The sequence below is a fragment of the Pipistrellus kuhlii genome, unplaced genomic scaffold (genome assembly GCF_014108245.1).
Source record: "Pipistrellus kuhlii isolate mPipKuh1 unplaced genomic scaffold, mPipKuh1.p scaffold_m20_p_38, whole genome shotgun sequence".
Classification (NCBI taxonomy): Eukaryota; Metazoa; Chordata; class Mammalia; order Chiroptera; family Vespertilionidae; genus Pipistrellus; species Pipistrellus kuhlii.
The window spans coordinates 2,100,195-2,127,256 of record NW_023425538.1 but is presented as its reverse complement, the minus strand read 5'-3'; the positions used below and the strand labels follow the sequence as shown (position 1 = coordinate 2,127,256).

The 27,062-nt window shown below is 50.0% G+C and overlaps 2 protein-coding genes, 1 long non-coding RNA gene and 1 pseudogene across 12 annotated transcripts; 2 read left to right on the top strand and 2 right to left on the bottom strand.

The window, feature by feature from the left end:
* The first annotated feature begins 1,466 nt into the window (after window positions 1–1,466).
* Window positions 1,467–2,262, top strand: LOC123651116. The gene is made up of 2 exons (XR_006739605.1): window positions 1,467–1,890; window positions 2,105–2,262. It is a non-coding gene; the product is annotated as an uncharacterized LOC123651116 (long non-coding RNA).
* A 1,924-nt stretch (window positions 2,263–4,186) lies between these two features.
* On the bottom strand, window positions 4,187–12,373 carry DYRK1B (dual specificity tyrosine phosphorylation regulated kinase 1B). Of its 9 annotated transcripts, none has more exons than XM_036407961.2 (12): window positions 11,463–12,156; window positions 10,097–10,260; window positions 9,227–9,349; window positions 8,939–9,127; window positions 8,416–8,563; window positions 7,170–7,456; window positions 6,338–6,484; window positions 6,116–6,256; window positions 5,790–5,825; window positions 5,510–5,705; window positions 5,020–5,126; window positions 4,187–4,925 (listed from the first exon to the last, which is right to left on the bottom strand). In XM_036407961.2, the coding sequence occupies exons 1-12, from the start codon at window positions 11,539–11,541 to the stop codon at window positions 4,554–4,556; spliced, it is 1,989 nt and encodes a 662-aa protein (XP_036263854.1). In that variant the 5' UTR covers window positions 11,542–12,156; the 3' UTR covers window positions 4,187–4,553. The 9 variants fall into 9 exon arrangements, with proteins under 9 accessions (XP_036263854.1, XP_036263856.1, XP_036263859.1 ...); XM_036407963.2 differs by having other exon boundaries at window positions 9,227–9,346; window positions 11,463–12,154; XM_036407966.2 differs by lacking the exon at window positions 11,463–12,156 and adding an exon at window positions 12,207–12,373 and having other exon boundaries at window positions 5,510–5,825.
* Window positions 12,374–12,661: 288 nt separating this feature from the next.
* FBL (fibrillarin) lies at window positions 12,662–26,149 on the bottom strand. Of its 2 annotated transcripts, none has more exons than XR_004982673.2 (9): window positions 26,019–26,149; window positions 18,657–18,833; window positions 18,447–18,548; window positions 18,256–18,350; window positions 16,519–16,689; window positions 15,458–15,590; window positions 14,051–14,163; window positions 13,011–13,253; window positions 12,662–12,803 (listed from the first exon to the last, which is right to left on the bottom strand). XR_004982673.2 is itself a non-coding variant. In XM_036407979.2 (9 exons), exons 1-9 carry the CDS (start codon window positions 26,026–26,028, stop codon window positions 12,743–12,745), a joined length of 972 nt encoding a protein of 323 aa, XP_036263872.1. In that variant the 5' UTR covers window positions 26,029–26,046; the 3' UTR covers window positions 12,662–12,742. The 2 variants fall into 2 exon arrangements, 1 of the variants encoding a protein (XP_036263872.1); XM_036407979.2 differs by having other exon boundaries at window positions 12,662–12,767; window positions 13,108–13,253; window positions 26,019–26,046.
* On the top strand, window positions 21,732–22,144 carry LOC118702228 (annotated as a pseudogene).
* Window positions 26,150–27,062: the final 913 nt, after the last annotated feature.

The window sequence follows — 27,062 nt, the reverse complement described above, 5'->3', positions numbered from 1 at the left end:
CTCATGGCCCCTCCCTCTGGTTGGCCCCACCCCCAATGGCTCCCCATCAGGGCGGGCTGGCCGAACCCCACCCGTGCATGAATTCATGCACTGAGCCCCTAGTTCATTCAATAAAGAATTATTAAATCCCTACTATATGTCAAGGGCTCTTCTAAGTGTTGGAAGATAAAGCATGAAATAAGATCAAAGCTCCTGCCCTCATGAAGTGGGGATAGGGGAAAGGAGAGGGGGAACAGACAATCCTATATAATAAAAGCCTAATATGCTAAGTGTCCGGTTATCCAGTCGGCTGTTCAACCAATCAGAGTAGTATGTAATGCCACTCAACTGCTTGCTATGATGTGCACTGATCACTAGGGGGCAGATGCTCATGCTCAACTCAGGAGCTGCCCCCTGGTAGTCAGTGCAGTCCCACAGGGGGAGTTCTGCTCGGCCAGAATCCCTGAGCCATGGCTGGCAAGCACAGCGGTGGTGGTGGGAGCCTCTCCTGCCTTTGTAGCAGTGCTAAGGATGTCCAACTGACAGCTCCCGGACTGCAAAAAAGACGCAGACCTGGCTAAGCCACCTCCCCCAAGAGCATGAATTTCATGCACTAAGCCTCTAGTAAGAAATTATATGAGTTAAAGAATGATATTATTAATGCTAAGGAAAGTTAATATACAAATGTTAGTGGTACAATTCTAGAAGGGTGGACAAGATCTCAAGGAGAAGGTGACATCTGAGTAAAGACCTAAAGGAGGTGAAGGTGAGCCTTCACTACCTGGGGAAATGTCCCAGGTAAAGAGAACAGGTGGTACATTTAAACCATGGGATACTATGCAGATGTTAAAAAGAAGGACCTCACACCATTTGAGACAACATGGAGGGACCTGGAGAGTATTATGCTAAGCAAAATAAGCCAGGAACTCACTTGTCTGCAGAATCTTTTGAACAAATAAAATTGACAAACAAAACAGATCCAGAGACATGGAAGCTTGCAACAGACTAACGATTCTCAGAGGGAAGAGGGGAGGGTATGATGGGAAAAGAATGAACTAGGTGCCCGATGCACAAAATTCGTGCCAGAGTAGGCCTTCCTTCCCCTGACTGCTGGCACCGGCTTCCCTCTGTCACCCAGGACCCAAACTTCCCTCACAGTCCCGGCTTTCTCCGGGAGGTCATCCGGAAGAACATCCAGTCTAATTAGCATATTATGCTTTTATTATTATGGATAGGCATAACCCATGGACACAGACAATAGTGCAGTGATGGCCTGGGAAGGAGAGGGTCAATGGGAAGAAAGGGTAACACCTATAATACTCTCAACAATAAAGATAAACAAACAAACAAAACAGCAAGTACAAAGGCTCTGAGGCCAGTTGGCTATAGCAGAGTGAGCAAGCAGGGATGAATAAACCATGTCAGAGCAGATGGACGAGTCATGCAGGACTTTGCAGGTCAGGAGAAAACTTTGGCATTTACTTTCTGTGAGATGGAGGTACGGGAGGGTACTGAGCAGGAGAGGAACGGGACCTGACCCCGCTGTTCACAGTGTCACTCTGGGTGCATGTGAGGAACAGACTGTGGGGAGCAGGGAGACCATTGAGAAGGATGCCATGATGATCTAGCCCATGGTCGGCAAACTCACTAGTCAACAGAACCAAATATCAACGGTACAACGATTACAATTTCTTTTGAGAGCCGAAAACTGACTTCTGTGCATGGGCCATGAAGTTTCAATCACACTGTACGTGTGCGCCCGCACATGGTATTTTGTGGGAGAGCCACACTCAAGGGGCCAAAGAGCCGCATGTGGCTAACGAACCCCAGTTTGCCGACCACTGATGTAGGTAGATGATGAGAGTGGACAGATCTAGGGTGACAACAATGGAGGTGGGAAGAAATGAACAGGTTCTTGCCAAAACAGGTTTGGCTCAGTGGATAGAGCGTCGGCCTGCGGACTGAAAGGTCCTGGGTTCGATTCCGGTCAAGGGATTGTACCTTGGTTGTGGGCACCTGATCGATGTTTCTCTCATCGATGTTTCTAACTCTCTATCTCTCTCCCTTCCTCTCGGTAAAAAATTTATAAAAAAAAAAAAAAAAGACGAGAAAAAGAAATGAACAGGTTCTGAATAAACTTTGAAAGAATTTGTTGATGGACCAGACATGGATATAAAACAAAGAGGGGACTCAAGAACAACTCCAAAGCTTTGAGTTTGAGCAACTACAAGGATGGAGGTGACATTTACTGAGAACAACCTTGGAAGAACAGATTTTTTTGGGGAAAAACAGGAGTTCAATTTGGCCAAAATTACTCTCAAGATATCTCTAGATATCCAAGAGATGATATCATGTAGGCAGTCAGTCAGCAGTCGCAGGAGAGGTTCTGAGCTGGAAATAGAAATGTGAGATATGTTTCCATGCTTATCCACCCCAAATTCCTTACAGAATCCACATGATTTGGCTCCTGCTAGTGACTAGAGGCTCACCTTGCACCTGGCTAAGTCAATGGGTGACATACACACAAATCCTGAGCCCTCTGCTTCCCAACTATGTGATCTTGGACAAGTTACTTAACTTTCCTTGCCTTCAGCAACCTCATTAGCAAAAGGGAGATCATACTAGTTTTGGCTTCCTAGGGCTATTCATTTTTTTAAAAATTAAGTAAGCATCTACAATATACAGCCACTTGTCCTACGTGCTAGAGCTATTCCTTTCCCGCCCCTCTCCACAATCTGTAAACCACACATCCAGCCATCACCCCACACTCTTCCTCCGCTCCTTACCAAGATCCTTTCCTTGGTTCATCCCAGATGATCCTGCCCAGGGTCCTGCTACAGACACCATCCTGGGCTCCCAGACCCAAGTCTCTTTCCAGATGACAGCAAACAGGGCCTTCCCTTCTAGACATCCTCCCATGGCTCATTGCCTTCAGGAAATCCCCAAATAGCCAACAAAATCTTCCACGACCTAATTCATACAGAACTTTCAATAAGATCTCCAAAACCAGGCCGTTCCTCATTGCTGCCTTTGTGCAAGCCATTCCACCGCCCCGCAAGTACCCGCGCCCCCCGCCCCCGCCCCCATCTTTAGGTCTCAGCTCAGGCAGCTTCTCCACTCCAGAAGTTTCCCTACCCGTGCTTTGTCTGGATTCCCTCGCGTTCAAAGTGGCACCATTAGCGAACACACGCAGGTAAGTAATAGAGCCCTTGCCCACTCCTACTACGGGGTCTTTCCCGCGTCCTGGGTTACGTCCCACGTGCTGGGGCCGCTTCAGGCCTCTGCGCCTACCTCCTGCTCCAACTACGAACGTCTTACCTTCACGCTCTCCACAGTAAGCCTTCTGGCACCTGCCGCACGCCTCAACAGAAACCAACACCTGCGCGGAGCGCGGCCAAAAACACCCAATTACGGCCCTTTCCTTCTTCCTTTAGAGCTGGCGACAAGCATCCGGCTGTTTGTCTAACTGCTGATTGGCCGCCTGACGCCCCGCCCCTAAACACGTGAGCGAAAAGAACTCTGGTCTTTGTAGTTCCCCGACGAAATGCGGAACCGATGCTGATACTAAGTAGAGCTCCATTTCCCAGGAGGTGCCCGCATCCCTGTGGCGGAAGATGATACCCTTTGCAACAGAAGGTTCTTGATTGGCCATTTGGGAGACGAAAGTTTCCAAAATGCCAAGGAAACAGGTTCACTTACCTGAACCCCTGGGATATTTTTTTGGGCCTGAAAATCTCAAAACATCTTGCTCCACAATTGTTCCAAAGGATAAGACCAGACGTCGGGGAAGGGGGAAATAAGTCTGTACCCATTGTCTGCCTGTCAATCCCCAGATGGCACTAATAAGTCCTATTACACGTATTCAGCACCTACTGGATGCTTGCCTGGCAAAAGGAACCACTCCTACACAGACTCTGTGAAAACCCTGGCTTACTAGGGCAGAAACTTGATTCCCAGAAACAGGCCAGAAGTGGGCCTTTACCCTTTCAGAGTCTCAATTTACCTTGAAAGGGCAAATGTGGGCTACAATCCTGTCTAGGACTCAGACCTCCTGCAGCTCCATGTCTGTACCAATAGCTATAACTTCCCTATGGGCATTTCCGACGAGACAAAGCTCTTCCGGCACCCCCTCCCCAAACACATTCTGCACCATGCCTCTGAGGGCTGGGTGAAAGGAGCCAGGGCCCTGCAAAATCTCAGACGGGCATGTGAGAAAGCTCTTTTACTGGGGGGTACAGCAAGGAGGAGCAATGCCATCTCCCCCTACCTGCCCCCACCCCTTCCTAGGGCCCTGGGGTGAAGGGGGTCTCTCAACCACTGGACCACCACTGTCTTTGGTACAATAAATAGAAAACAAGGGGAGAGAGGGGGCCAAGGGTTCAGTCCTTAGTGTGGGGGCATGTCTAAACCCCTCTCCTTGACCCCCTGCCCCAGGCCCCAATCAGTGCAGGCCTCACCCACCCCAGCTGGGTAGCAGCAATTCCAGTCAAGGGGAGAGATGAGGATGGGAGCCCAGGGCCCCCAGATGGGGGGAGGGGTATGGCTTCAGGAGGGGCCCCAGGGAAGGGGCAGGGTCATGAGCTGGCTGCAGTGCTCTGGGGAACACCACGAAGGCCCAAGCGAGGCCCCAGGGTGGCAGGGTCATCAGGGGGTGGGAGGGGTGGACGACCTCCTGTCATCCGAGTCCGGAGGGCTGAGGCAGCCGAGTGCTGGGGGGCAGGCGCTGGATGGAGTGCGGAGCAGTCAGGAAGGCCGCCCACCAGGCTCACATCCATCAGCTCTGGAGGTGGTGGTGAGGTTGGTGATGGAGGACGGCCAAGGCATCGGGGCTTGGGGGGTAACTGGGTGCCAGCCCCTGGCAGTGATGATGCAGAGGCAGGGGCTTGATGTGTCTTGTGGGGCACATCACCGCCTGCCCAGGGGCGTATCGGCTGGGAAAGTGGGACCTAAAGGAACAAAGGAAGAGTGGGTGATGGAGACCCAAGTTCCAGAGTCCCAGATACCCCACCACCCACCTCCAAAGGCCATAAAGCCCCATACCTTGGGGCTGTTCATCTCACAGTCAGTGATGGAGGGCGCAGGGCCCCCACAATATCGGTTGCTGTAGCGATAGATCCGGTTGTCATTGGAGGAGCCACTGGAGCCTCCTGGAAGTGCCAGGGGAGGAGAGAAGAGGTCTTACATGAGGAGAGGTGGGGGCTGGGTTTTCAGGTGGCTGAGTCTGATTCATGACCAGGCACAGGTTTGGGCTTTGGGTTCTGTGTTCATGTGAAGAAATCAGGCCCACGTTTGAGATAGATTAGGGTTCAGTTTGGGGTGTTGGAGTCAGAACAAACTAGAGGTCTGAGCACAAACTCGGTTTCAGAAATCAGGTCAGAGCCAGTTGGAGCTCTCCTGCCCTAACCTTTGGAGTTCAGGATCATGCAGTTTCAAAGCTCTAGGTGATGGCCCGATGACAAGGTCCCCAAGGTCAGGCCAAACCAGAGCTTCCCCCACAACTGTCCTACCCTATTGGGCACTGGGCACCCACCAGAGCTGGAGATGGAGCTGGCGGTGCTGGAGGAGGGGCAGGTGTCGAGGGGGGAGGGCGAGGTGGAGGCACTGCTGCCTGCCGGGCCCGTGTTGGTGGCCTCATCTGCCGTGCGGCGAAAGAAGCCATGCTGCAGAGCCCCAAGTGGGCTGATGCGGGCGGCGGGCTCATACTCCAGCATGCGCAGCACCAGGTCCTGGAAGCGGAGGTAGTCGGCGGGGCTGTGGCCCGGCTCCCCCGCCCGCCGGCCCCCGGGCCCGCCCGTCTGCACGCCCAGCACCTCCTGCAGCCGCCGTGTCCCAGGGCCCTGGTAATCCTGGCAGGGAGGGGGTGGGAGGGGGGGCAAGAGAGTGGCCGTCAGTGGGCAGGAGGGGCAGGGAGACACACACGGGGAAACAGAGGCAACAGAGAGAAAGTGGAAAGAGAAGCTAAGAAGAATTATGGGGTGGGTAGGAGAGGGTAGATTGGGGAGGAAGGAAAAGACAGACGAGGAGAGAAAGGAAGGGAAAGACACGAGGGAGAGGAAGCAGGGAGAGAGGAAGCCCCAAGTGTGAGAGAGTGAGGGGCCGCCAGGGTAGGAGGAGCGGCAAAGGGCAGGGGCCGCACCTTCCTGAGTTCCTTTGTCCTCCGTAGGGTCCAGCCACCCCCAGGCAGCCGTTCAAAGTACTTTCGAGCCTTGGGTGCCTGGTCTAGCATGGGGGCTGGTGGGATGCCCAACACCTCCACAATCCGATTCATTTGGTCCACCTGTGAGCATGTGGGCAGTCAGGGTCATCAGGCCAGCCCGGCCTACACCCCCTCCAACACACCCCTTCCTCAGGATCACACCTCATTGGAGCCACTAAAAAGGGGCTCTCCAGTGTGCATCTCCACCAGGATGCAGCCCAGGGACCACATGTCAATGGCCAGGTCATAGGGCGTGCCCAGGAGCACCTCGGGTGACCGGTAGAAGCGGCTCTGGATGTACTGGTAAATCTGAGAGAGGACAGAGGGCAATTGTCACCCCCACTGGCATCCCCCAAACTACAAGCCTTCTGCCCTCAAACTGGGGATGTGGCGCATGTTATCAGCACCAACTTTATAAGAGCCACTATCTCCACTTTACTTATCGGCCTCAAAAGTCTGCTGGCCTAGTCTGATCCTGATCTTCATCTGTAGGCCTGACTCTGGGCCCCTCTTAGAGTTTGGCAGTCTGCAGACTTCCTATCATCCCAATCCAGACCCTTTTCAGGCCACCACCATCATGAATTCAAGTGACTGCTTACAGGAAGTTGCATAGCTGAAGCACCTTCCCCACCTTCCATCCCAGCTTTAAGAAGACTGGGTAAACAATACTTAGCTAAATGCAAACTAGGCTCAAAGCCAACCCAACTTCCCCTACTCTCATCGGCAGCCTCAAAACTGGCCCCACCCCCAGCCTTCACTCTTCCTTTTCTGACTGGGCAGTATATATATATATATCCTGTGGCCCTCTTATTTACCTACGTCACACACTGCCCCACCCTTCGTACCTATCCTAAGCACCATCCCTTAGGCATCAGCCACTTCACTACCCCATCCAGCCTACCTTCATCTCTGGCCACCAGCTGGCCCCGCCTGGTCCCAGCCACACCCATACCCACACCACTAGTCCCACCCCTAGGGCGGGCCCAGGCCCTACCCGCTGGCCGAGCTGGCAGGAACTGCCGAAGTCCACGATCTTGATGGCACTGCGCTTGGGATTGCAGAGCAGGATGTTCTCTGGCTTGAGGTCGCAGTGAATGATGCTAAGCTCGGGCGTGGCCAGGAAGAGAAGCGCCGTGCAGAGCTGCTGCGCCAACTTCCGCGTCAGGTTCAGTGAGACACCCCGGAAATGCGTGTTGCGCAGAAGGTCATACAGGTTGTAGGAAAGCAGTTCGAACACCAGGCACAGGTGGTTCCGGAACATGAAGTGCCGCTTCAGGTGCACTGCCGGGAAGGGGACCAAACAGGTGGATGGGGAAAAAAACCTGAGGCTCAGAGAAGGCCAGTGGTGGCCTGGGGTTCGAAGGAATTGAAGAGAGTGCCGGAGCAGATATGTGTCTCTGCTTCTTGAGCACTGGCCAAAGTGTGGTGTGCCCACAGGTGCCAGCTCTAGTCCGGTATTTTTATACGGTCCATAACATGGCCCATACCAAGAAAAAGACTGATTTTCTTAAGAAAAGTGAATTCTTCCCAAGTCTCTTATCAAACTGTCAGATTAAACCAAAGAGAAAGTTTCCATTGGGTGCTGACAGGTCTGTACAGGGACTGATGAAGAGACAGACAGGCCAGGCACCACTGTTTTCCTCCAGCCAAGCAGCTCACCAATGGTGTCTTTAATACGAGTCTATACTGCCTCATTTAATTTTATAACATTGTTTTAGTCTCAGTTCTTCTTTGTGTGTGTGACAGAGGTTACTCATTTTCCATTTACTGTGAGAATTTATATTTAAAGAAATCCTTTAAGTCCCTTGCTTTTTCTAAGAGGAACCAGTATAAACAAGAGGGAAAAGGCTGGCATAGATGTTATAAGTAAAGGCTCTGGAGTCTACTGCCTGGTCAAATTACAGCTCTACTGAATACACACTCTGTGACCTTCTGCAATAATAGCACCTGAATGCCTTGTTTTTTCATCTCTGGGCTGTGGGCAATGATGCCCCTTCCATGGCACTGTGGTGAGGCAGACAAGAGCTTATTTATGTAAAGTGCTTACAACAGAGCATGACCCTAAGCGCCTAAGAAACTCTGACCAGCATTACCTTGTGAATAGGACAAAAGTCATAAAAAGTGGCAGAAAAGTCACCGATATCATGGAATTACAGACCAAACCCTGTCCTGAGACGCCAGCCCCATCCTACAGCAGGGGTGACCTGTCCCTGAGCAGCTCGTGCTGCCTCAGGGCTCACCTATGTAGTACTTCATCTCAGTGTCGTGCTGGTTCATCAGCTCCAGCAGCCGCAGCTCAATCTGGGCCTGGTTCAGGAAGGCCTTTTTGTTCTTGATGATCTTGATGGCCACCAGCTCCTGGGTCTGATGATCATAGGCTTTCACCACCTGCAGGGGCAGGGTATGGCACAAAGTGAGGGGAATGGGAGTTGAGGGAGGAGACAGCGCCAGGTACCACTGCTTTCCCTCCAGTTAAGGAGGTTCACCAATATCATTATCAAAATTGAGTGCTCACCACAGTCAGGCACTAGTATGAACAATGGACATGAAATACTACAACAACCTCCTAAGGAGAGTCCTATTAATTGCAGGGGTTTTTTTTTGTTTTGTTTTGTTTTTAAAGAAAATGAAACAGGCACAGGGAAAACCAAGTGACTGGGCTGGGTTGATGGCCCAGCATAGAACTTGAAATCACTGAACCAGACTCAGTGAGTGCCCATATCCCCCAATCTCCGGATCTGGGTGGGTGGGGGCATCCCGCACCTGGCCAAAGGAGCCTTTGCCAATGAGGGAGTCAATCTCATAACGCTCCAGCCAGCGCTCGCCACTGCGCACTATGTAGTCATGGTTGTCATCGTCATAACCGTGGTTCAGGACCTTCTTCTCCTTCTTGGTGCTGGAGTCCTGAGGAGGAGCCTGCTGGGCCCGCCGCTTCTTCTTTGCATAGTAGACCTGCCCAGCCGGCCAGCCAGGAGATGAGGACTGGTGAGTGACCTGTGCCAGCAGCCAGGACCCCTCAGCGCCCCGCCGGGTCCCCCACCCCCTGCCTACCTCATTGATGTGCTTGTAGGTCTTGATGAGGTCCACGGAGAGCCTGCGCAATGGGGCCGTGGTCGCATCCCGGAAGGCCAGAGGAAGCCTCCTCGGCAAGAGCCGCACGTTAGGCAATACCTGCTGGGCGGGGTGAGAGGTGGGCACTGAGGACAGACCTTCACCTCCAACCTCAAGAGAGAGAACTAATGGGTGGCTGGCTCCTCACCACTGCGCGCCTATTTACTTGGTCACTGTCTGACAACCCCACTAGCAGAGAAAGTCACCAAGGGCAGAGGCTATGTCTTATTCTTGCTGTATATCTTCAGTGCCTGGAGCAAGGCCTGGCATGTAGTGGATAATAATAATAATAATTTTTAAAAAATATTTTTATTGATTTCAGAGAGGAAAGGAGAGGGAGAGAAACACCAATGATGAGAGAATCATTGATTGGCTGCCTCCTGCATGCCCTCAACTGGGGATCAAGCCTGCAACCCAGCCTCCCCTTGTACCCCCTCCAGATCTTTCACTCTGGTCTTTTTCTTAATGAACATTTATTGCTCACTATGTGCCAAGCACTGTCCTCAGCATTGTACATGTATTCATTAACTGGTTTAATCCTCACAACCCTGTGAGGTAAATATCATTATTGGCTCCATTTTACAGAATAGAATTCAGAAGCATGGAGAACCTAAGTAATTTTACCTATTTTAACCCAGGCCCTCAAAACCCCGGCTCTACTAGCAACGTTTCTATTATATTCAACTTCCATGGGGCTCTTCATGCCCCCGAGAGACTGACCTGGACAACCACACTATCTTTGGCCCCAAGATCCTTCTATTCCCAGCCTCCCTCTACCCCAGGCAGGCGAGGAGCCAGCTGACCACATACCTGTGTGTGTTCCTGGGGCCCTGGGAAGCCAGAGAAGGGACCATGGCCCGGTGGGACGGCCATGGTGGGCTCAGAGGGCCGCAGGGGAGCGAGGCCTGGAGCGGGAGCCCGGCCGGGGGGCGCCTTCTCGCATCCTGCACCTCGGCTGCCACCGCCGCTGAGACCTGAGAGCAGGTGGGAGGCAGGGGAACGACATGGAAGGGATAATGTGTGGGATAATGCCCAGCAGGAAAGAGGTGGGCATCAGAGCAAGGCAAGGCAAGGGTGGAGGAAAAGTGCAGCAGAGCAACAGGTGGGAATGAAGAGGGGACAGACAGAAGTGGCGAGGGGGAGGGGAAAGAAGGCATAGCAGAGTCCCTCAACAAATGATTACCAAATAAATGAGGTAAGCAGCACAAACAGGGGCACATGTGAGAGTGGTTGGGAGTCAGGCAGGAATATGGGCCAGGACAGAAAAGGACAGAACGACACCAATAATTGGAGGAAGAAGAAAACAGAAATCACAGACAGCATGGGGAGTAGGGTTCACTCTTCTTCCCATTTCCACTTGTAACCCTCCCCAGGCTGCCCTCACACAAGATCCTTTCCTCCTGCACTCTCCCCTGAATATCGGGATCTCAACAAAGCAAGGTTCATCTGTTTCAAGATCCCCCAATCCAGAAGTCTAGGATTCCCCAAATAACATTAGAGTCCTCTAGGCCCCCACCAAACCATAGCAAATCCTCTGTAGGCCTCTAAACCACACCAGGGTATTTGGGTACCTCCTGATCACAGTTATCTGAAAACTCCTACATAACAGTCCTACTCCTCCAGCGCACCCCTCCCCCAGCGACCCTCCCCATATTATGCCAAGACCTCTTCCCTATATTATATTCCCCCACCTCAGGAACCACCCCTCCAGCTAGTTTCTCCCTATCAACTCCCCAATATTATGCCAAGGTACCCCTTCCAATCAAGGCCCACTCCTCCCGATGGGAGCAAAGGGGATGTGTCTCTTCTCACGATTTATAGTGATCGTCCTTCTCTTGCCTAGCCTGGAGTCTACCCACCTCCTCCCAATCCAATATTCCTACTAGGGCCCTTTCTCCAGGGACCCTTCTGCCCACCGGTCAATCCACAACTGTGTCTATTCCTAGAAGGCCCCATAGCCAAATCCCCCAAATATCACAGAATTCTTCCCTATCTGCCACACCAAAATCCCCTCCCCGCGGGCCTTCCCTCATATCAGTCCCTTTCTCCTATGCCAAGTCTTGCCACCCCACGACCCCTCCTCTCTTGGAGCTCCCCCCCCACACAAACACACACCAAACTCTTTCCTGGGGGCCCTCCCACACCAGGATCGTCTCTCTCAGCCACCACCCCCTACCCGGGTCGGGGCTGGTGCGGGGCCCACGGGAGGCTGGGGCGCGGTGGGGCCCCCAGTGAGGTGGGCGAGCGGCCAGCATGGCGGCGGTGGCGGTGGCGAGGAGACAGCCGCCTGTCCCGGGCCGGCGGGCCCCGGCAAGCCCTACAGCGGGGAGGGCAAGCGGGACAGGAGGCCCGGTGGGTGACAACAGCAGCCGCTGCGGGGGGAGGGGGGAAGAGGAGGGGACAGGGACGAGGGTCAACCCGGGGCACACAGGGAAGGGAAAGGCAGGTGGACGGGGGAGGGGAGGGGCGGGTTAACCCTCTTAACCCTCGACCAGCCAGCCCCGCCCCACGCAGCCACCGGCCCCCAGGGACACAGGCGTCTGGCCTCCCATTTTGGAGGGCCGCCAGGGCCAGCGGGCAGGCCTGAACTTGGCAGTCCACACCTGCCATGGCAACAACCGTGCCATTGGTCGCTGGGCCCAAGAGCTCAACCAATCACAGCTCGGGGCGGTTGTCGCTAAGCGACAATGATGCAGCGGGCAGAGCCGAGCCCAAACAAAGGGCGGGAGCGGGACCCCGGGACCCCTTCCCAGGACAACTCTCTCAGGCTATGCCCTTCCAGGAACCCAACTATGAATAATTAGACATGGCCTGCACCTGCCCGCCGCCCCACTCCTCTCCTCCCTGCGCCTCCTAAGTCTCCCGGCGACAGGGGGAGGGCGGAGCGCGAGCCGCGCCCCATCTGAAGCCACTTCGTTACCTGAGAACGCAGGCAAGGGGACTCAAACTGCCCGGGAAGCCCGAGCTCAGGCTGCCCACTGGCTGAAGATATCCGGTGGACGCAGCGAAGCAGGGCCCTGATTACCCAGTAATGCAACCAGCAAAATGGCAACCACAACAAACCCGCCCCCCCTCCCCACAGGCTTTGAGCTCCGCCCCCACCCCCCCTTCCGCTCCCCCTCACGTGACTCACGGCAATACACTGCGCCTGCTCAGTAGAGCTTTCCAGCACACATGCGCAGTGAGCTCCACTCAAGCGCCAAAATCCAGGCTTGGGTGGCGCAAGAGGCAGCTAAGAAAGGAGCATGCGCTGTGTGGTTGGATGAGACTGTCCACCTCCCAACCACCACCAACACGCAAGTTTAACTAAAGGCGCATTCCGCCCTGTTGGCAATGGAAGTCGCCAAGCAATCAGCAGCAGACCCAGACCGGAAGGAAGGATGAGTCTTTTAATAGAAAAACACACGTGTAACAGTAGCAACACAATTTCTAGCAATCCAGATGAAGAGCCAGCCTTCAGTTCTTCACCTTGGGGGGCGGCCTATGAGAAAGATAAGGGGCATCAGAGCTTGTCACTTTAGGGTAAGGTGACCAGATGTCCCGCTTTTGGCGGGACAGTCCTGATTTTTAACAATTTGTCCCGCGTCCCGCAGCGTTTTTAAAAAGTCCTGATTTTTGGAAAGAATGTATGACAAGCTAGGGAATGGCAGGAGAACCCCAAGAGATCAAGAATCACCCTGGTCAATGGTGTGCCGCTTTACCAATGTTAAAATCTGGTCACCTTACTTTAGGGGCACTCCTAACAAGTATTGAACCATGTGGCTCTAGGGTGCTGGGGCCAGAGACATTTGTCCTGTTGGAATACAGGGCCCCCTGCTCACCTGTATACACCCACGACCACAGCGTGGTCTCTTTCATATGGCTCTAGAGTCAACTGCTCCTGGGGTTTCATATTTTCCTGTTGCATTTTTTTCACTTCAGAGGCAAATACTGCCTCGGCAGATGCTGTGGAGTCAATGCAGTTAGCCTGCAGAGGAGAGAGGATTTGAAGTCTGCAGCAAGGCTTTGAGCTATTTGCCCTTTTCTGTGCTCTTTAAATTAGAAGTACTTGTTTTTACTGGAAATGGTGAAACTCAAGTTTTGGAAATTTTCAATTTGGTCTGGATTTGGAACAGGTAGCCTTCAACGGAGTCATATTATCTAAAAGCCAGTGTTTAAATTTTACCCTCAGGGCTTTTTCCCCCCTTCTGCTTCCTCTTTAACAATAATAATGCAGCTGAGAATATGAAACTAAATGTAGCAAAAGGCTAACAAAATGGTGAATCTGGTTGAAAGGCACATGGCAGAATTCTCTGTATTTCAAACTAAAATGTTTTTTAAAATGCAACTAATATTTATCTATTTATTCTACTCCAGGCTGTTCTAAACACTTCATGTATATTGATTAATTTAATCCTTATATAGACACTAAAAAATTGGACTAGTAATATTTCTATTTTACATATATAGTATTTTCATTTTACAAGCACACAGATTAAGTAACTTGTTCAAAGTCACACAGCGAGCTGGAATTCCAACTAAAATTGTCAGTCAGGGTGCACTTGACCACTACATTCCATTGCCTCTTTAAACCCAAAGCTGCTAGTTTTATGGACATTATTCATCATGTGATCTTTGACTCAGGCCAGGGAATGGCTAGAAGGGAGCTGTGGGGATAAAGGCTGAGAACAGACTGGATTGGGGGGGATGAAGGCTCCCTTGCTTTGACTGGCTACTTGGCAGTTAATGATAGGGAAGATACTTAGAGTCCTCTAAGACCAGCACCTTAATGGAAATCACAAAGTGTCCTCCATTACGTAGGAAGGTGTGGGCATTCAGGGCTACAATCCGGGTTTGGTCTGGCTGGGCCACATCGGCAAAGATCACATCCACCATTGCTAGGGAGAAAGAAGTGGCAGTTAAAAGCTGGGTCCACTGATCTTCCCAGCTCCTCCCAGGGACGCTACAGATTCCTGGCAGTTTTCCCTGCTTCCAGTCTCACCTCCACCCAGTGGTGCCCCTTCCCTCCACGGTGCCCCCAAGATGTGTCCAAACCAGTCACATCATTCATTCAGACCTCTTATAACCCATGGTTACCACCTACTCTGTGCCCAGCCCCGGCCCGTGCGTGGGGGACAGAGAGACGAGCCAAACCCTGACCCCACCCTAGAGACGCTCTCAGGTCTGGGTGCGGGGGAGACAAGACACGTCATCAAAAGGCAAATAAAGGTGAGCACTTACAGGTAAGAGTGTCTGCAGGATTGTCAGATGAAAACAAGTTGCAGGACAAGGGGTATGGTATAGGTACATGGGAAAAAAAACCTCACATGAACCAGCAGAATGCAAAATACTATTTTTAAGGCAGTATGGTTAAAAAAAAATTTTTAAATATGGGAAGATGTAATGAAACTAACTTTTCAAAATTGGAAAAAACAGACATCAAATTGTTCATATGTTACCTGAGAGGATGATTTATAAAGAATTCCATTTTTACATCTTGCTTCTGAATATTTTAAAAAAAATCAAAGTAATTGATATTTACAATGGGCTCCTCTGGGCCAGGCCACACTCAGTTTGTGCTTTCTGGGTTATGATCTCACCAGAGGATGAGGAGGAGGACCTCTGAGGGAGGCTTTTTTGTTGTTGTTGTTCTTACTCCTTACTCAAGGATTTTTTTCCATTGATTTTTTTTTTTTTATAGTGTGGGAGGGAGGGGGCTGAGAAAAGAGAAAGATTGATTGGTTGCCTCCCTGCACCTGCCTAAGGATTGAAACTGCAACCCAAGTATGTGCCCTTGATTGGGAATTAACCCATGAGTTAATTTCAGTATGTAGGCAGATGCTGTAATCACTGAGAAATACCTGGAAGAGCTGAAGGAGGCTTGTCTATATAAGCCAGGGGCAGTGTAAAAGTACCATATTTTAGAGGGAGGAAGGCAGTATGGGGCAGCCGAGGCCTAGGGAGAGGGGCACGAGATCAGAGGAGAGGAGGCTGGCATCTGAAGGCGCCAGAGACCCTGAAGCAGGTCTACCATCTTCACAACCTCTCCTGGCTCCCCCAACCTTTTCATTCCTGCAGACTCAAGAGGCCTGGTCATCCATTCCAATTCCATCCAAATTAGGGCCCTGGCCTCTTCCAGAAAACCTGGAGTGGCCTATCCTACCCCACCTGGACCAATCCCTGATCCCTCACCAATGAGCATGCGGTATTTGTGCGGGTGCCGAGCATCTTCAATGACAGGAATAATGTTAGTCCTCTTCTTGGCCAAGTTAATGAGGTCACGGCCAGAGCGGTGAGAGAACTCAACTGCATAGACCAGACCATCCTAAAATAAATAACAATGATACTAGTTCTCATGTATGGAGCACCTACTTTGGACCCATACATGCATGCAGCATATCTTCAAATCCCCAAAGCTAAACTCTACCACTTAACAACTATTATTATCCTGTTCATTTTACAGATGAATAAACTGAGGTCCAGAGACATGAAGTCGCTGGCCGAGGTTTATTCATTCCCGCTTTGCCTGATCTGAAAACCCAAGCCCCCAATACAGGCTTAAAACCAGGAAGCAAGTGCACAGAGATGAAGTCATTACAGCTAAGAATATCTGCAATAGACCAGGCATTGCTCTAAGCACTTTACAGGCATTCTTCACAATAACCCTATTTTGCAGAGGGATAAACTGAAGTCCAAAGAGAGTAAATAACTTGTGAAAGTCATGTCACTGTTACATGCCTGCACCAGAGCCTGGGTTTTATAGGTTCTGTAATGTAGATGAGCCAGAAGTCATGAAATGACATGCATAGGTACCCTCTAAACAGGAAACTTGTACAGCCACACTGAAATGCAGGCCCAGAAAATGAGATTTGTTCTTTCAAGAAAAACTAGATCAGATTTTGGGTACATAAATTTTTTAAAAGGGCAAGTAAATCAAGTAGTCTGGTATATACTCAGTAGTCTGGTGTATACTCAGTTCTGGGCCTGGCTAACAATGGTGACCCAATGTCCATGCCCCTCTCCTCTGAGCCAAGAACTCAGAAATGAAGTTGAACGAGGCTTTGGAGAGCAGATAGTTCAAGCTGCTTTACTCACAGGCACTCTAGCAGGGAAAGGCCTAGCTCCATGCCATGCAATGCAGGGAAGGATCTAGGGCCTCTGACTCCAGGTTGGCAGAAGCAGCAGCCTTCCTCTCCCTCCTACCTCACCACCAGCCCTTACTCATATCCATCTCCATAACTTCATCTACTCACCGGGCCTACGATGTCAGAGACATGAGAGACAGTGGTGCCGGAGGCAGCCCCAAGGTAGAGCACCTTGGCCCCTGGCTTGATGTGGATTTGGTCCACACCGCCCAGGATTGCTGCTGCCAGCTTGGAGCGGAAGGGGTTCCAGGCACGGTACTCGACTTTGTCATCTCCCTCCTAAGGCCAGGAGAGATGGGATAGAAGTCAGTGCCAGACTCTTCTGCAAGCCCCCACTGCCCTTAACCCTAGGGCCCTCAAAAAAACTCAATCACTGTACAAGAAACAAATGTGGGTACATTATCAGTGACCTCAACAGATGCAGTGTCTGCCTTATAATAGAAGCTACTAACTCATGGAAAGGGGCAAAAAACAGACAATAAACACAGAGACAAGATCATACCAGATCTGCGCATTCCTTCCATAAACATTTGCCGTGCCAGGACATACTGTGTGCAGACCCTATATCAGGCACTGGGGATACATACTTACTGAGACAAAGACCCGTGCCCTGAAAGAGTAAGTATGTAATGAACTGACTAACATACACAGCTGACATAGTAGCCAGAAACAGGCACTGAGGAAAATAGATCAAGCCAGAAAAGCAGATATAAAGTTTGGGGAGCGGGGTGAGAGATGGGTGAAAATGAGAAAGGGTGGCCGGGGAAGAGCCGAGAAGCAGACCTGAAGAAGGTGAGGGGCCATTCAAGTTATCTTGGGAGGGAAGCTCATTCCAGGCGGCAGGAAGCACGGCAGAAAAGCCCTGAGGCAGGAATGTGCCTGGCCATAAAGAAAATGACATAGGATAATAGGGAAGGGGCCCTGGCCTGTGTGACTTGGTTGGTTGGGCTTAGTATCCTACACAGAAAGGTTGCCAATTCAATTCCTGGTCAGGGCATAGTCTCAGGTTTTTAGTTCAACATCCAGTAGCCGTATGCATGGAAGCAGCCAATCAATGCTCTGTTGTCACATCAATGTTTCTCCCTCTCCCTTCTTCTCTCTCTCTCTGAATATCAATTTTTAAAAATCTTTGAAAAATAGGACACCCTAGCCAGTTTGGCTCTGTTGATAAGAGTGTTGGCCTGTGGACCAAAAGATCCTGGATTCTATTCCAGTCAAGGGTTTGATTCACGTACCTCGGTTGCAGGCCCCTCCCCAGCCTGGGCCCTGGTCAGGGCTCATGAAGGAGGCAACCAATCGATGTGTTTCTCTCACATCAATGTTTCTCTGTCTTTACCTCTCTCTTCCATGCTCCCTAAAAATCAATCAATGGAAAAATGTCCTCGGGTGAGCATTAACTAAGAAAATAAAAAAAGGGCAAGAGATAGGTGGTGAGGGCTGTTTTTGACAGACAGGGTAGTGAAAGGTGGCCTTTGAGAAAGACAAGGTGACACCTGACCCGACACGCTGGTATAAGAGGGAACCAGTCATACATAGAGCTGGGAGAAGAGTTCCCAGGCAGGGGAACAGCAAGGTCAGTGGGCTAGAAGATACTCAGTCAGGGAGACAGTCGGAAGAGGTGAGGCCAGGGAGGGGCAAGGGGAAATGGGAATGTGAAGGGCCTTCCAGGCTACACCTGGAACATTAACCTGAAGGCAATGGTAGTCACAGAAAGTATGTGGGGAGGGAAGTGCATGTCTTATGTATTTAGACATGCTGTCCCATGTAGGACACATGGTGGAGGCAGGGAGACCAGTAAAACAGCAGCTGGTGCCCTGGTGACTTTGAGAGGGACCCATGTCTCACCGAAATTGAGACTCTCTTTTCTCCATAAACTGATTCTCCAGGGACCAGATTCTTGGTGACTAGGGCATCTTCCTTTCCACGACAAATGAAGACACCTAAGTGAAGGGATCGGAACAGAGGTGAGGATTCTGGGTCCAACCCCCACCCCCACCCCTACCCCACTCAGCAGGTTCCTTGACTTTTTCACTCACCCTCATGACGGTGAGGTTCCACCATCACATTTTTCCCCGACTGATTTCCTCTTTTTCCTCCCCTACCACGACCCCGATTGCCACCAAACTGGAACCCGCCACCTACAAGGGAAAGAGACCCAATGAGAGAGGGAGACCCCACATTTATTCCTATACCACCCCCCAAGCTCAGGGGAAGCCTCCTCCATCAGATCTCCCAATCTCACTCACCTCTTCCTCCTCTTTCTCCTCCTCCTCCTCGTCCACGGCCTCTGAAGCCTCCACCACGACCTCGGCCTCCACCAAAGCCACCTCGGCCCCCACCAAAGCCACCTCGGCCGCCACCTCGACCGCCACGGTCACCAAAGCCCCCTCGGCCACCAAAGCCACCCCCACGGGGGCTGAAACCTGTAATGGAAACAGAAACAGGGATCAGGGCAAGGAAGCTGGAAAAGTTACTCCTACACTTCACAATTCTACTAAGGAGAGAAAATGGAGGAGCATGTACACGAATGTCCACAACTGTAGAAAAATCAGAACTCAGATGTCCACAGGCACCACAGACAAAAAAGGGGGAAAAAGGGGAAATATTTACAATATAGATAAATGTTAGAATAAAAATGATAAGTGATAAAGTAAGTCTAAGGAAACCACATCTACACTATAAATAAAAGAGAAAGATGCAAATTGACCATATCTCTGTGACGCACATCAGCCAACCAGGAGTGAGTATGCAAATTAAACCAACAAAATGGTGGGTTAATTTGCATTTGCAGCCATGGAGGGAAGACTGAAGACTGAAGGCTCCGCTGCAGCTGGAGCTAAGCTCCACTGCGGCTCGGGTCCCCGGTGCAGGACAAAAACCGGTGCCAGCAGCAGAGGGGAAGGCCTATTGCATGAATCTTCATGTAACGGGCCTCTAGTTCAATAAAATATCCTTTCTATAAAGTTCAGCAACAGAAGTGAAACAATGCTATGCTATGATGACATATGTGGTAATCCATGTCCACCACCATTCCATAAGAGTCAAGGGATGATAATGCAAAACCCATGATACTGGGTAATGGGAGGAAAAAATTATGGGGTTAGCATAGGGGAGAAGTACATAGGTAAATGTAGCTTACTGTCAATATTTTGTTCCTGTTTGAATGGCAAATTCACAGAATTCATTCTCTATTCAATTAGAGGCCCGATTTGTGCTCGGGGCGGGGGGGTGATAGGGGGTGATAGCCTGTGCCCTCTGGCAGTCCAGGAGCCCTCAGGGAATGCCATGGAGGTGGGACAGGCTCCTGCCACTGCCACTACTCTCACCCAGCTTCTTGCGCACTGACCACCAGGGGGCAGGCTCCTGCATTAAGCATCATGGCGATGGGTCATTTTGCATATTAGCCTTTTATTATATAGTATAGTAATTAGTCTGCAGAACACTGTGTGTGTGTGCATGCGCTTTAGTGTACACATGTTTGCCCGTGCTCCCTGGGTCATCCAGACCCTGGAAACATCTATGCCTACCCTTGTATCTGGAACAAAAGTGCCAACACCCAAATAGAGGGGAGCTCGGTGTGATGCCTCTCCTGCTAACTGATTTCCTGGACTGCAGAAGTCTCTGCCAGCTCAGGGAAAAATAGAAGAAAAAAAACACACACAAAAACCAAATTGTGCTTTATGGATGGGCAACAGTTCATAAGCAGTTTAGGGCTTATCAACAAGATTGAAAGTTGAAGAGAAAAAAAGATTCAGAGACTTAATTTTCATCATTCAGGATAGTGCAAATGTTCTTCACTAAGCACAAAACAATGTTTGAAGCAGACAGACTTCTGGTGCTAACAGATTCAATATGTGACTTTTGACAATTTCAAAAGCTCTTTAGTGACAGTCAGAAAAATCACAAATTATAAAAAGTAGTGTAAAGATTAATTTTGATTTAAAATAATCTAACTTGAGCCCTGGCTGGGGTATCTCAGTGGTTAGTGTGTCAGCCATGCACTGAAGGGTTTTGGGTTCGATTCCCCGCCTCCCTCCTCTTCCACTCTCTAAAAATCAGCCCACATGTGTGACTCAGTGGTTGAGTGATAACCTATGAACCAGGAGGTCACGGTCAGGGCACATGCCTGGGTTACAGCTTGATCCCCAGTAGGGAGTATGCAGAAAGCAACTGATCAATGGCACTCTCTCTCTCTCTCTCTCTCTCCCTCCCTCCCTCCCTCTCCTTTCCATTCTGAAATCAATAAAAATATATTAAAAATAAATAAAAATCAGGGGGAAAATATCCTTGAATGAGGATTAAAAAAAATTAAAAATAAACAATCTGGCTTGATACAAACTATTCAATAGCAAACTTGCTAACGTTTTTGTAAAGGTACAGTATATTCATTCACTTTCTATGAAAGCTTCATGCATCTTAATGGCACTGAAGATGAAATGTTCAACTTCTTAATAGCTATTCCTAATCGTTAAAAACAAACGGTTTCAAAACTCCTACACATAACCTTCTTTCTTACCCTCCCTCTCAGACTACTGTCCATGTGGCAGCTAGTGATGCCCTTTTTAAAACAGGGTATCAGATCTCATCAGTATCCTTCCCAAATCTCTTCAGTGATTTTCCATCACATTCAAATGAAATCAAAATTCCTTTCTCTGATATCACATGATCTCACTCATCTAGGGGAAATAATGAACAACATAAACTGATGAACAAAAACAGACCCAGAGACAGGGAAGCATCAATCAAACTGCCAAACCTCAGAGGAAGGTAGGGGAGGGGAGGGCCAAGGGGGAGTGATTAACCAAAGGACTTGCATGCATGCATATAAGCCTCATCAGTAGTCACAGACAACAGGGGGAAGGGGGCATTCCTGGAGAGTGGTTTGGGATGGGAATGGGGGTAATGAGGACAAATATGTGATACCTAAATTAATAAAGAAATTAAAAATAAATAACGTAATTAAAAAAAACAAAACCAAAAAATTCCTTTATCTTTTTTTCCCTGCCACCGCAGAGCTGCTCAGAGGCTGAAGCTTGGGTGCGTTCAAGATTTGGCTCTACCGCCGGGACCAGTTTGGCTCAATGGATAGAGCGTCGGCTTGGGGACTGAGGGGACCCGGGTTTGATTCCGGTCAAGGGCATGTACCTTGGTTGCGGGCATATCCCCAGTAGGGGGTGTGCAAGAGGCAGCTGATCGATGACTCTCTCTCATCGATGTTTCTAACTCTCTATCTCTCTCCCTTCCTCTCTGTACAAAATCAATAAAATATATTAAAAAAAAAAAAAAAAAAAAAGATTTGGCTCTACCCGTAACCCACCACTATGGCCGAGGAAGGCATTGCTGCTGGAGGTGTAGATAATACTGCTTTCCAAGAGGTGCTGAAGACCGTCATCCAAGAGTGCCTAGCGCATGTAACTGGCGATGCTGCCAGAGCCTTAGACAAGTGCCAAGCCCACCTTTGTGTACTTGCATCCAACTGTGATGAGCCTATGTAAGTCAAGTTGGTGGAGGCTCTTTGTGCTGAACAACAATTCAACTTAAGGTTGATGACAAGAAACTAAGGGAATGGGAAGGACTCTGTAAAACTGACAGAGGGAAAACCCCCTTAAAGTGGTAGGTTGCAGTTGTGTGGTGGTTAAGGACTATGGCAAAGAGTCTCAGGCAAAGGATGTCATTGAGGAGTACTTCAAATGCAAGAAATGAACAAACAAACTTGACTTCTGTTTATAAAAAATTCCTTTCTCTGGCTCCAAATGTCCTTAAAGCAGTGGGTCTCACTTTTGGCTAATCCCTGAAACCTAGACATTCTAATTGTCTTGGGTGGGTATTGATTTAAGAAAGGAAGGGAAAGAGAGACAGAAACATCAAATGATGAGAATCATCAATTGGCTGCCTACTGGGATCAAGCCCACAACCCAGGCCTGTGCCTTTAACCAGAATCAAACCCAGGACCCTTTAGTCCACAGGCCGATGCTCTATCCACTCAGCCAAACCAGCTAGGGCCTGGGTATGGGAACTTTTTTAAGTTGTCCACATTATCTTAATATGCAGCCCAAATTGAGACCCAAGATCACAGGGCCCTGCCTTCTGCTGAGTTTTCTGACCTCACTCTCGTTATGCTGGGCCTGTGTTCTTCCTCCCCAAGAACAAACTCCCTTTCCAGCTTTTCAACCTTTAACATCTGCTGTTTCCACTGCCTGCATCCTGTGGACATCTGCTTGGTTCACCCACTCCTTCACTGTACTCAGGTTCCTGATTAAATTTTCCTTCTGGCCGAAACCGGTTTGGCTCAATGGATAGAGCGTCGGCTTGGGGACTGAAGGGACCCGGGTTCAATTCCGGACAAGGGCATGTACCTTGGTTGCGGGCATATCCCCAGTAGGGGGTGTGCAAGAGGCAGCTGATCGATGACTCTCTCTCATCGATGTTTCTAGCTCTTATCTCTCTCCCTTCCTCTCTGTACAAAAGTCAATAAAATATATATTTTAAAAAATAAATAAATATAAATAAATAAATAAATTTTCCTTCTGTGGCTTCTTTTTCTTTTTAATATATTTTTGTTCATTTCAGAGAGGATGGGAGGAGAGAGAGAAATAGAAACATCAATGATGAGAATCACTGATCGGCTGCCTTTTGCATGCCCCACACTGGGGATTGAGCCTGCAACTGGTATATATGGCCTGACTAGGAATCAAACATGACCACAGGTCGATGCTCAACCACTGAGCCATGTTGGCCCTTGACCCCACTTTCTTTCCCCCCCCCCCCCAACAATTACCATCCATGGCATTTTTTTATTTTTTTTTTGACTGATTTCAGAGAGAGAGGGGAAGGGAGGGAATAAGGGAGAGATGGAGGAAGGGAGATGGATATATTATTTATATATTCATTGGTTGATTCTTGTATGTACCCTGACCGGGGATTGAAGCCGAAACCTTGGTTTATCAAGATGATGCTCTAACCAGCTGAGCTACCCAGCCAGGGTCTCATCTATGGCATTTTTAACATTATTAAAGCCTGCCTCCCCCATTAGAACCAAGTCCAAAAGAACAGAGATATTTAATTGTTTTGGTCACCATTGCATCCCCAGCACCCTGCATAACATCTGGCACAAAGTATAGGCTCAAGAAGTATTAGGTACACCGTCTGCTGATGACTCTTAGGCCTCTGGGTTCTGCTTCCTGGAGAAAGCAGCCATTCTGTTCATTCAAGAAGCTGGGGATCAGATGGTGATCAGAGCCCTGGTTCCTCTCCTCAAGTTTATGTGTCCCACACAGGAAGATGGCCACACCATTTGCAATCCTAGAGAGTAGAGAAGGTTCTTGGAAGCCTTGAAAACATCTCTAAACAGATATGGAGATAATGCAGTGCCCTCTTCATAGACTTGAAAAGATTAAATGACAACACACATAAAACACTTAGTTTACTTCCTAGCACACAGTGTAAATATTATCCCAATTCAAGGCAATGTGTCCTCCCTCCTACTTGGAGAAACCATTAGGTTTAAGAGACTCTACTCAGGCCTGAAAGAACAGAGGCCTAGAAAGTAGGGGCATGAGAGCAAACTTTTAGTCTTAGACACTCAAAACCTACTTTGCTCCATTTCAAATCCTGGGGCTCTTATTAAAAAATGTCCTGAAATTACCCTCTCCTCATCAAAACACTAGTTTGCACACACTTCTAGAAGTTTTAGGGGATCCACAGACAACCCCCCTCCCTGGTTTAAAACTGTTCTTCCACAGCCTGACCCATCTCAAAAATGACAACTCTACCCCACCCCACCCCCCTTCCAGTCACACAGGCCAAAACCTTTGGTTATCCTTAACTCCTCTCTCACACCCACATACAAGCTGTTGATTTTGTCTTTAAAATCTATTCCCATTGGTAACAATCTGTCCCAGGTTGATTGCTACTGACTGCCCTGGTCCAAGTCACATCATCTCCTTGTATTGTAGATTACAGCACCCAACTTCCTACTGACATGTCTGTTTCCACTCTTGCTCCCCTAAAGTCTTTTTACAGAGGGTCCTTTAAGAAAACAAGTGTCAGTCAAGTCTGGCTGACATCGGTCCTTGCTCAGAATCTCCCAAAAGCTTCCTCTCTTATTCAGACTAAAATCCCCACTGAAGAGTTGACTCCTGACAACTTCTACAACTTCATATCCAAACATAATGAGGGGAAGGATTGGGAGGAATGTGTAGCTTCCATTCCTGGGAGAATCAGATCACACGATGCCTGCGGCAATGCCAGGGTCTCAGTGGAAGATACACATCCTAGCATATCCCATCCCACTCCATCAGCAGATCCCCAAAGCCCGAAGAGAAAGACAACTTTGAAGGGGACATAGATCCACAAATCCCCCTCACCAGGTCCATAGGCTGGGTGGGGGCGGAGAGGGGGGCGGAGTGTGTTAGCAGAAAACAGACGTTTTTGGTCACAAGTGGGGAGACTTCCCCAACTCCAGTGGAGCAAGTTGGAGGGATGGGTGCAGGCTGATTGAGGAAGAGCTGAGATACCAAGAATAAGGATCCTAATGTTGTTCCCCTTGAGAAAAAATATAAACATAACATTTGGAGCCAACACTATTATATAGCACTGTGCTGTTTTTATCAGCTTTACGGAAATGTAATTGACACACAACATTGTGTAAGTTTAAAGTGTACAACTTTTGATCTGATACACTTACATACTGCAAAATGATTACCACCCAGTGCTATTTTTTCTTAACAAGATCTTACTAAATTGTAACTGGGCGCCATTTTATTGATGAGAAAACTGAGGCACAAAGAGGTCAAACCACTTGCCCAAGGTCACACAATAAGTTAGAAGCAGAGCCAGGATGGAAACTTTGAACTGGGGCCTTTCTGCTGTCAAGGACAGGGTTCTCAGCATTCCACCATGAGGGTGGTGGGGTGAGATCATCATAATCTGGAGAAAAATCGGATAAATAAAAGCACTCCCGCCCTGTGACTACCTCCCTCCCCGACCCACTAATCCTACCCTGGCCTTGAGAAGTTCCCTCTCCGGGTATTTGGGAATCACTAGGACCATGATCTCCACGGCATGCTCAGGGACCCGCCCCCTTGGGAAAAAGTGGAGCGGGAAAGTGGGCCAGAGGGAGACATGCAATCAAGCCGGAGTCCTCCTCGTCCCCTCCGAGAAGACAGTGGGTTGGGAGCCAAGGGGACAGGGGTAGCGGCGGCAACCGGGGATCTCCTAGACTCAGCTTTCGGAGACTACACCTCCGAACCGAGAGATTCCCAAAACCGACCCCGGACGCCTGGACCGGAACTCCAGGTTACTAACACCGACTGCTGCCCGGCTCCAATATCCAGGAACTAGTCAAGCCCTCAATAAGACGAGTGTCAGTTCAGGACGCCCAGGCCAAAGACTCGGCACACCACCGTGACCTCCGAAGCCACTCACAAACTCCCACCCTGCACCCTAGGCACAGCGCCGAACCCAGACCCTCTCCCACACCACACGGAACCAGGGCTCCGTCCCCGCCGCGGACCCGGGCCTCAGAACCCCCGCCTCCAGGCCAAGGCCCCGCACCCCATTCCCGCAGGGCTCCAGTCCCTGACCTCCGACCCCAGCCCCGCCCGCACCTGGCTTCATGGCGAGAGCAGAGCGGCGCGCGTCAGGCTTCCACGGCGTCCAGAACCCCACGAGTTAGAGGCTTTCGCACGTGGAAAGGAGCGCACGCGCGCGGCGACGTACGGCGTGTGACGCAATCACGTAACCCCGCCCCTTGAGGCCCAGCCCCGCCCAGACCCTGAGCTCTGTGGGCGGGGATGCCTGAGCTCAGGGCTTCCGACCTCCTTCGGCGCTATCTCCGTTTGAACTTCTGCCTTCAACTGAGCACTCCAGTAATAGACTCATCCCTCACCCTTTGCCCGGGTTGTCTCCTCTGCCCCACTTCTCTAGTCCTAGTTAACTCCCTAAGGCAGTGTTTCCCAAACTTTTGACATTTGTGTACCCCTTCTATAATTTTTGTAATGCTGAGTACCCCTCTACTCACGAGAATGTAGAATTAGGCGCAGCTAAGCACGGTGCAGTGCATATCCCCACCAAACTCGGCGCAACGCGTACCCACACCAAACTCTTGCCGTACCCCTGGGGGTACGCGTACCACACTTTGGGAAACACTTCAAGGGTCCTCTCTGCACCCAAACCCTTTCCCTGACCCATTTCCATCCTCAAGAACGTGGGCCGACTCTAGACTCCCATTAATACATTGGAAAAGCATTAACTCTGCGCCTGTCTGTACCAGGCACTTTTCTAGGTGCAGAAAATACAGCGGTAAAAAGGACACGCAAACCCTCACTCTCCTGGAATTCATTTTCTTTCGTGGGCACACCTGCACTCTCTCTCCTCTGATTCCCCCTCCTCACCCAGCCTGCAGCCCTTTGTTTCCTTCCCTTTTCCATTTCTGTGTCTTTTTCTTGTTCCCTTTCTAAATTTTTGTTTCTCCTTTTGGCCTGTCTGCATGCAGGCCTGCCTTCCTCTCCATCTCCTTTTTTATCCCCTCCTATCGTATTCTATCCTACCCCAGGCCTTGCAGTTGCCTGAGCAGAGAGCAGGGATGCAGCCTGCTGATCCGGTGGTGACATGACGCTGTAAGGGACAATTTGCATATTTCTCTATTATTA

Bases quoted from the DNA above. Each gene is read 5' to 3' on its own strand.
- DYRK1B (XM_036407959.2), bottom strand. From the start codon at position 11,541: ATGCTGGCCGCTCGCCCACCTCACTGGGGGCCCCACCGCGCCCCAGCC. The intron at 8,564-8,938 runs GTGCGGGATGCC...CTGCCCCTGCAG, and splicing joins GCAAAGGCTCCTTTGGCCAG to GTGGTGAAAGCCTATGATCA. The intron at 7,457-8,415 runs GTGAGCCCTGAG...CCTTCCCGGCAG, and splicing joins TGAGATGAAGTACTACATAG to TGCACCTGAAGCGGCACTTC.
- FBL (XM_036407979.2), bottom strand. The intron at 18,549-18,656 runs GTGAGTGAGATT...TTTCCCTTGTAG, and splicing joins AGGAGAAAGAGGAGGAAGAG to GTGGCGGGTTCCAGTTTGGT. The intron at 13,254-14,050 runs GTGCTGGTCTTA...TCTCCTCTGCAG, and splicing joins ACTTTGTGATTTCCATTAAG to GCTAACTGCATTGACTCCAC.